At 38.6% G+C, this 10,000-nt stretch overlaps 1 protein-coding gene across 2 annotated transcripts in view; it reads left to right on the top strand.

Moving 5' to 3' along the window:
• The window catches only part of kalrna (kalirin RhoGEF kinase a), a 149,881-nt gene that overhangs the window by 48,161 nt on the left and 91,720 nt on the right, over positions 1-10,000 (top strand). For both annotated transcript variants that reach the window (XM_047814983.1, XM_047814984.1), the window contains exon 2: positions 9,714-9,788. In XM_047814983.1, the coding sequence (XP_047670939.1) occupies positions 9,714-9,788 (75 nt within the window). The remainder of the gene's footprint in view (positions 1-9,713; positions 9,789-10,000) is intronic.

The following is a 10,000-nucleotide window of genomic DNA, read 5'->3' as shown; positions in this document are numbered from 1 at the left end:
TGTCTGTGCGTGTGTGTATATATGCGTCTTCCTCCGGTTCCCTTCGGTGTTTAATAGGAATTCCTCTTTCATTAGCCAATCTTCTGATCTTCATCTTATTTTGTATAGACAGAGGCATCCTGAATCCCTGCTGAAATTATACCTTTAGTAAGATGGGAAATAAAAAGGTATTTATTGTGTTGTCAAGGCTGATAACAGTACAACTATCTCTGAGTCTCAGACAGATTTCAGAAAGGGTTCGGCTTTGTCCCCCTGGTTGATTTTGTCTTGTAGGACATGCCATTTGTCTTTTCTTTCCAGGAAAACCTCAGGAGATTCATGATTTATGAGTGTATTTTCTATTACAAAAGACCTGCATGTCGATTTGAATAACACTGGCAATAAATTATGACAGTGTTTACTCTCATTAATTATTCATGAGGCACTTTCAAGATTAAGAGTAGATTAGAGTAGATTAAGCTATTGTGTATTATTTCTAGCTGTTCACAATGCTCTGTTCATTTAGATTATTTCTTGTTGCATTTCTGTCATCTGTGCACTTTTAATGTAATATCTAACCCCTCAATGATTGTGTGCTTTGTACACTATGACTGTCACACTTAACAATCCCAGAATCTCTGAAAAGTAAATCATTCAGCTTCTCGAGTGTTTGTGAATAAAGCAGTATTCAGAGAAAAAGTGGCTAATACACCTGAAACATTCTGCACACAATCTGTATGTTGTTCATAGTGTTAGCTATGTAGAGCAATATATAGATTAAAAAAAGTGGCTTTTAATGTAGATCAGTCTTAAACCATGTCTCATGGAAGGGAAATGAAGTTCCCAAGTGCAGAAATATGTCCATGCTGATCACACTATACAGAGGGCAGTGAGTTATGTGCCAAAAAGAGCATATTAACAAGATCTGTAGTTGTATATGTGCAGGCCGTAGAGGTGAAATCAGGATTTATGAGGTGGGAGAGCACTACTCCTTCCATGGGTGCAAGAAATGGGAAAATAATAAAATACTAGTTATGTTATTACAAGAAGTTCACAACTTTGATATCATGGAAATGTGTCTGAAACAAGTTTTTAATAAATCTCTTAAGGGCCTTATTAAGCGAAGCATAATATCCTGGTCAGATGTAAATTTCTTTTCAGATATTATTATTTCATCCTGAAATATTCATTTGTCAAAATTATATGAATATATCTTTAAATATTTTTCCAGATCAATATGTTTCAATACATTCAGTACATACTGTACGTAAATAAATAGATACATAATCGAAAGCTGTTGAAAATGTCAAAAGATTAACAACTGTCTGAAGTGAAGTCAAATTTACATTTTACAGTTTTAAAATGAAAGAATACTTGTTCAACTGTATTAGATTATTATTGTTATTATTATAATTGTTATGTTGTGTTACGATCAACAATTCCATTGCATACTATAATCTCCAGAACAGAGCTGTAGGAGGGACCGAAATGGTGTTGTGGTGGTGGTGGTGATGATGGTGATGGTGGTGGTGGTGATGGTGATGGTGGTGGTGGTGATGGTGGTGGGAGTGTTGTTGGCTGGTGGTGATGGTGATGGTGGTGATGGTAGTGTTGTTGGCTGGTGGTGATGGTGGTGGTAGTGATGGTGGTGATGGTGGTGGTAGTGTTGTTGGCTGGTGGTGATGGTGGTGGTGGTGGTGGTGGTGGTGGTGACGGTGGTGGTGACGGTGGCGGTGGTGGTAGTGTTGTTAGCTGGTGGTGATGGTGGTGGTGGTGGTGGTGTTGTTGGCTGGTGGTGATGGTGGTGGTAGTGTTGTTAGCTGGTGGTGTTGGTGGTGTTGGTGGTTGGTGGTTGGTGGTGGTGGTGGTGGTGGTGGTTGGTGGTGATGGTGGTGATAGTTTTGGTTGGTGATAGTCTAGTGGTTAAGGTGCTGGGCCACCAATTGGAAAGTTGCACTCTTGAGCAAGAAACTAAATCCTTAGTTGTCTAAAATGAGATAAAAATGTATTAAGTTGCTCTTGATAAGGCATCTGCTAAATTCTGGAAGTGTAACAGTGTTGTTCTGTTCATTCACATTCTAGATTTTTTCCACATTCAAATTGTCATCATTCTGTAGTTTTGTCATGTTTGCATGTTTTAAGCCTAGGGTTTTATTTTTAAGAGACAATATGTTTATGTTATTATCCTGCTCTATTATTCCCAAACTCCTTCAAGATTATATATATTTTAAAAAAAAGTAATCTTTGGCTGCTTAGAGAAAAGTCTAAAATTACTCACACCTCTAGTGACAGCATTTATAAAAATATGTCTGATTTCTTGGGACTGTGAACCGAGTGCAGTCAGGAATAATTGATTTTTGACAGCATAGTCAGACAGTGCTTCGTAAATCTTCTTGTTATTTTCTTAGGGACTACAGAAGTGAGGTGGCAATTAGGCCAGTAAGTGTCACGGACAGGGTGACGGCTGTGGTAGATCCGGCTAATATAACAAAAATGAAGCAGATTTTTAGGTCCTGTGCTAGCAGTTTTTATTCCTTTATCCTCCAGTAGAAACTAAATCTGAATCTGGGTATGTTTCAGGATTTAATCAATCACAGTGAATTCTGAAGTAGAGTATAAATTAAACAGTTTGCAGACATAGTGTGCAGATGCGGTAGAGATGATTATCTTTAGTTTGCAGTTTGCTGTGAACAATTATGTGCAGGGATATATCCAGATTCATAGTTTAGTGGAAGAGACACTTTGGACTGCATCGTGAGTCTGCATCCCTTTTGTTCTTACTAAGCTCTTTATGGACAATATGAAATTTCTCAATGGAACACCTAGAAACGAGTCAGGATAATGAGCTGAGGGAATGAAGGGACTTCATAGCAGATGATTCTAGCTGAAGTGCATATGACCCTGCCTTGATTACACTGTGTAAGGGTCCTGTGTACTGCCTTATACTGTAATTGTGCTGTGGTATGATACGGTAGCTGGGGGAAATATCGGACCTCTTGGAGGCAAATCCTCATAAACTGGGTTTATTTGTATTAGAAAAATAGGATTTTTAACAGGTTCAGCAATACTGTACAAAAATCCATCCATCTATCCATCCATTTTCTACCGCTTATCCGTGTACAAAAATCCTTTTACACTAAACAACTATAAACATATTTACAGCAAACTACTGTAATGCCTTATACACCGTATAATAATAGCACATAATCCGGCACATTTGCCCTATTCTTTGTAGCTTGGTTTAGTGATTAAGGTATTGTGTTCCAGATCAGACTGTTTGTTGAATTATACCCTTAACCATCAGCTCAGCTTTATCCTACATTAACTGTAAGCTGCTATCACCCAAATCAGTAAATGTAATGGATTACATGATAATCCATGCTATGTAAGAGATTATAATGCTTAGAATTTATTATAATATTTGTCCTTGGCAGTAAATTACTGGAAATGTAATTTTCCCCCCAGTCTATGGATGCACAAGGTAGTGATTTTAGTAGACACTCAAAGAAACAGAGTGATTTTTCAGTGGTGAAAGCGGTGATTGTATAACGACAGCGTATTGCATCTTAGATGATCATTGGAATTTTTTTTTTTTTTTGATCTCTCTCTGTCTCTCTGTCTGTGCCATGTGGTGCCAAACATTCTGCAGTTTGCATTTGTGCCTAAGGGAAATCCCTGCTTTATTTCTCTTTCAGGTCTGTATTTCATTACAATTTTTCATTTGCATATATTTCCATCTCAGCTTTCAGACCAGCTGCTGCTGCTGCATCTATCTGTCACTGTGCCACCAAGAATGGCTTCCCTTTCCCCCCCTTTGACTTTTCAAATGTAGGGTCTATGGAACAGAGATAGCATCATCATCAGAATGATCAGCATCCTTCATTAATGAGCAAAGTCTAATTTCAAACTGAAACAATCTAATTGTATCTGTCATCAATAAATCCTCTCTTTTTTTCAACTCTTCCCATAATTCCTAGCTTCTTTACACAAAAGACTTAATTGTATATATAATTGGTACTTTTATTCTTTTAATTCTTTTAAAATAATTTTGCTCATTAAACATATTCTGTACTGTGCCAGTGATTAGAAATCTTATTTTAGTTAAGCATCCGTCAGCGTTATCAGAATTCTTTCAATATTGCTCGCAGCCAATTTAACATGACTTTGTTTTTAGTTTTGTGATCCGTAGCTGATGGAGTAGCTGACTCAGAGTCTCTTAAAAGGAACCCTGGCATCTCTCCAGTGCCAGCCAGTGGTAAACCTCATTATTTCTGTGGTCAGCAGGTGCAGATGGATGATTAGATGCTCATAATTAAATGCATTAACATCAACAGATGTAATGCATAAGGGGGTCCTGCTGTGATCTGTGCTTTTTAAATAATTACCCAACGTCCACAATAAGAAGGCAATGATAGGCCTAATTATTGCATTAAAAGAATAGATAATGAGAAGTGTGTTTATATTATGTTTATTATATACATTGAGAGTTTTTTTTATAATATGTAGAAAAATATTTAAATATTCACATCAAATGAGGCACATAAAAATGTCTAAAGAACACGAAGGCATGTAAAATGATCCTTTTTAAGAAGGAAACATCACCCCAAGATGAAGAATTTCTGTGATGAATCCTAGCTGCTAAAATATACACACAGCTTCCTTTAGATTTATGTGCATGTGATGTAGTGCATAAACGAACAGTAAGTAACACATGTTATCATCGACTCAATGTACAGGCCCATTAGGAAGCGGGCACTGGGCCATGTTGCTCCGGTCCTTTAATTCTGTTTGGGGGATGTAGGACTGCAGTGTCTTGATTTATTGGGGCCTGATGGAGATGTGGTTAAGAGGATTTCTTCTGCCTCACAAACCCAGACGGTCTGGGTTGTGGATTAGATAAAATGGCGTCCCCCCTCCCCATGCCACCCCAATCAGATGCAGCCCCACTATTCTTTTTTCACCTGTCAATTCTATACAAAGCATCCAAGCTATTTCTTGCTATCTTTTCACCCTGCACCATGTAAATCAGAGCAATGGTGATATGTTAAAATTATATGTTTCCTATATTTTGAATGATATATAAAATGGGGGAAATATAATAAATGGGTGACTGAATTTGGCTGTGTGAAATCCGAGCATAACTGAGTGGTTTATGCCAGTTGTGAGGGGCTTGACCTCATTTCTTTTGTAGATGTGTTGCTGGGGTAACTGTCCCCTTGACAACAGAAAAGGATCCAGGGTAGTTTTGTAGTCCTGCCTCCTCTGTCAGTGTATCTGTGTGTGTATAAGTGTGAATGAGTAGTGTTGCTGAGAGATAAGACCTTGCCAGTTTTCTCAGCTGTACGTTGCACTGGGACATTTGCTCTCATTTGGTGGTTTTCTCATTAGCCTGAACTGACTCATTAAGGTATTATTTGCATAGTGTGGCTTTATTGATGGAATACTTTCCCATTTGCAAATGCAAACATGTATTTCTTAACAAGGAGCGGTGTGCCAGTTCTAATGAGAGATTAGTGTTATAGCGCACAACACAATCTGCTGCTAGAGCATTCACTACAGCATTCATTGCTGCTAAATGTGTATAGCGGACTTGTGTGAATTTAACACCTTAGAAAACTGTTCTGTGACTTAAAACCTTAAAACTGATTAAATTTTTGCAATAGATATTGTCACAGAGCAGCTTCACAGAAATCTGGTTAAAGATTTATATATAGATATATACAGAGTAAGGAAGTGACAATGGCTAGGAATAGAGTGAATAGAGGAAGAAAAACTTTACTTCTGGGTGACAAAAATTATTACTCCTCTGAAAAGAAGTGTATGGCATAGACAATACCAAATATTTTGGAAGTCAGTTGAGGTTGTGAATAATGCGTATAAGAGTTCTGGGATGAAGGAAAGTTTTTATGATTACAGCTTTATGATTACATAGATAGAAGTGTACAGCATCCAAGTGAGATTGTCCACTGGATCACATATGAGCCTTGGCTATAAATTGTTCTTGGGAGTTGCAAATCCTTAGAGTATCCATGTGGGACCATCCACAGCAGCAGAGGGTGTGTCACAAATACAAAAATGTCCAAGCAGAAGTAGAGCACCAGAATGAATCAGGCAGATCCTGAGAGCGTGAGGAGCCACAGAGGTAGATGTGTGCCAGAATAAGACACCAGATTCACATCATGCAGCAGGAGAACAAGTACAAACTAATAAGCAGTTCTTTAGCACTTCCAGGCTTCTATATAGGAAGAGAATCGGTGGTGATCAGTGACACAGAATAAATGATCAGCATTAACCGTGTATTGAATATAACGAATCCGAGTCATGCCACAGTTCACTTCATTTCCTTGCAGTCCTATTGATTGAACATCTCCGCTCATGCAGAGATGTGACTTGTTTTAAATGACTTTCTGTTACTTCATGAGATTTCTAAAATGATTCATTTCATTATAAAACAGTCTATTCTGTTAAAGTGAATTACTTTTGAATTTCATTCTATGAAACACTTGAACGGTAATGACCGAATGTTTTCTCAGAACCAAGCGAAAGTCAAGTACCCGGAAAGCCACTAAGCCATTCTTGTTATCCAGTTGCATTGATGATATATTGATGCATGTTCTTTGAGCTCTTTGAAAAGAGACCCAAACTTCCCTTTAGTTTAAATGAATCCATTCTTTGGTTTGTTATTTAGTAACTCAACAGCTGTTTTAGGATTTTGTTGCCATCTGTAGCTGATACGTATATCACAAACTGAGGTGATGTCCTGTATTTTTACACAAGCACACACAAACACACACACACACACACACACACACACACACACACACACACACACACACACACACACACACACACACACACACACACACACACACATATGGATTCTTCACTTCCTTTCTATTGACTTTGATGGAAAAGCTCTCCTGTCTTTACTCTGTTCTCTCTTATTTGGTGTATTTAGCTGTCAGAAAAGGTAGTGATTCATAAAAGAGGGAAAAGATGAATGTTTATGGATGGACTATAGATCACTGATCAGTAATAAAGAGAGAACCTGGGATACAGGGCTATAATTTATTGTGTAGAGGAACGGCTTAGGATAAAGAGAGCTTTTAACCAGGATCAGAGACAGGTTCGAGTGAAGACGACTGGAGGAGTGTTGAATAAACACACACTCTGAGGGCCTCATACAGTCTGGAGGAGATTGATCTGGGAATGTTGTAACCCCTCTCTCTGTTTCTATACATCTCATCTTTTTATCTCTTTTACCCTGTTTATCTTTGTCTCAGTCACATCTTTTTAATTGTATGCCACGTTCCGTCTTTCTTGTACCCTTTATTTAATTGCACAACAGTTTCTGTTTCTCTGGCCATTAATCATCTGCTATTTATTGTTTTATTATTTCTTGTGTGATTGCTCACTCTAACTGGACCCTACACGGTCTAGACCAACTTAGCTGACAATCTTGCTGTGTCTTATTTGCTGTGTCCATTTCACAGCCCTTTCTAATCATCCACAGATTAGAGTTATTGCACATTGCTTCTGTAAATATACAGCATGATCATTTCCTGCAAGTGCTGAATTAAACATTTTGCACTTGACATTTACTTTATTTCCTCTCTGAAACATGCTGCATTTCAAGTCTTTCAAGTTGTTGTTCATTAGCAGACTGATTCGCTGTGTCTGCTCTTTAATATGGAGCTGGGAGCCAGCTACATGTCTTCACCTCTCAGAAAGGAGAAGCATTCAGCGTCTTTAGGGAGCCGTTAACGGCGGAGTGTTTTGAATGGCTCAATTCTGAAGAGTGCTGATGATGTGCCTTCTTGTCTCTATCATTCCGATGTCTATGTGTGTCTCTCTATTGCTCTCTTTTTCTGAGCTAGTGGAATCTTTTTGGCATTGGGTTTTGTCTTCAAACCAGCATGGCTCAGGAGGGTAAATGAAAGAGAGATGTGAGACAGGTGGGTGGCTGGAGTGATCAAGCAAGATAACAAGACAGAGAGGGAAAGCCTCAGGAAGAAGAAAGAAAATAGTTGAAAAGATGAAAGTGTGATGAGAGAAAGAAGGAAAAGGAAGGCCAAGAGGTAAGGAGAAAGAGAGAGATTTACTGCACTCTCTGGATCTAGATTAGTGGTAGACTCATCCTGCAGTGAATTGGCCTTTACTGTGAGGAAATGGCTCCTAAAACAAGCACTCAGTTTTCCTGCTGCATGTTCACTATCTCTTACTGAAGAACACAGACAAGTGGTGTAGCCATTACATGTGTGTGTGTGTGTGTGTGTGTGTGTGTGTGTGTGTGTGTGTGTGTGTGTGTGTGTGTGTGTGTGTGTGTGTGTGTGTGTGTGTTTATTTTTCTGTTTCCTGAACAGCAGGTATTACAGAAGACATCTCCAGACATGATCACTTAGTCGTCCTCAGTTCAACTCACAGTAATCAAATGCTGTAAACTACAGTGAATGTGGTATACAGTAGTAGTATAGTGTAAAAAATTAGGTTTACTCAAAGAAAATCCTTTCTGCAATCATCCAAATACTTGTGGTACTACACTTCAACTTTCAAAAACATACATGTTTAAATTGTCTCTCGGTGTGTACGTACATGGTGCCCTGCATTAGACAGCTGTCCCATACAGCTTTTCAAACTTTAGCCCTGAATGTGATGCATGCATGCCAGGCTGCACACTCATTTAGACCTACTAGCATGAATGGCCAGAGGAGGTGATAAGAAACTGGTGAATCTGGAGGAAACCCACACAGACTTAGTGAGTACATGTAACTCCACAAACGTAACAACACAAGCTTGAGATGGAACCTAGATCCCTGGACCTGTGAGCTGGATGCAACTTGTTGCACCTGAACATAAATGATCAAAAAAATGAACGGATATTTATTGCTTCAGAGGTTGAGACATGCTAATTTCTGTGTATCGTTTATTCGTGACTTGGATGGGTCAAAGAACAGGGTCAGCTATAATACAGCATCCTGAAGCAAAGAGGGTTAAGGGCCTCAATCAAGGGCCCAACAGTGGCATCTTGGCAGTACGGTGGCTTAAACCTTGACCTTCTGATCAATAACCCAGAGACTTAACCATTTGGTCCACTGCTGTCATTTGCAATCCTCAACTAGTATTATAATTTTATATCTCTGCTTCTAAATCCAAATCCAAGCACTAAGACAGTATCTGCATTAGACCCTTTTAACTAATGCACTTGTGGAACTGTGTTGATGGAAGCATGTGTATGATGGTGGTTTGGTAAGCCAGCAGACTGAGGCACAGCTGAGCTCCAGAGCTTCACTGAGCCACCAATCACATGTTCCACTTACTCACACTCCATCCCCTGCCAACATACACAAAAGACACCACAGACAGTGTGTGCGTGTGTGTGTGTGTGTGTGTTTAGTTCTGTATTTTAGAGTCAGTCACGCCCACAATCTTTGCTGTCTGTTCATATGAGGTTTCTTGTGAATGAGAATCACACCTCAGAATTATTCTCTTACAAACAATATATATACATATATTTATATACTTACAATTATTTCAATTATTTTAAATACTTTTTTCTAAATTTCAAATATGTTATCAAATAAAGTCTGGACAATCGTTTGAATTGGATTTATTTTAAGTTGGACAACTCCTGCTGTCTATGTTGCTGTAGTGGAATGCTGTAATCTGTTAATGAGATTAAAGTAGAAAGCAGACTGAGTAATCTCTTATTCTCTCCCTCTTTCTCGTGTTTGCAGGATCTTACAGGAGTGAAGGGATAAAGGCCAGTGATGTGTTGCATGTGCTGAAAGATAAAGTGGCCTTTGTGTCAGGTGAGTGGATTCTTTGATCAGCTACTGTAAACGCTGCTTTATGGTCATTATGACAAATGTCTGTGATTCAGTTAACTTTAGCATAATTTGACAGATCAATTAAAAAATATCCATGTGCAAATATTTTTTAACCTCCCCTGGAAAAACACTATGAAAAGTAGAAAAGTCTATAGTTTCTGGTGTATAGTTGTCCTTTAGCCAGGGACTGTGTA

Source organism: Tachysurus fulvidraco, chromosome 6 (genome assembly GCF_022655615.1).
Source record: "Tachysurus fulvidraco isolate hzauxx_2018 chromosome 6, HZAU_PFXX_2.0, whole genome shotgun sequence".
Classification (NCBI taxonomy): domain Eukaryota; kingdom Metazoa; phylum Chordata; class Actinopteri; order Siluriformes; family Bagridae; genus Tachysurus; species Tachysurus fulvidraco.
This window is presented reverse-complemented; position numbering and strand designations above follow the sequence as displayed.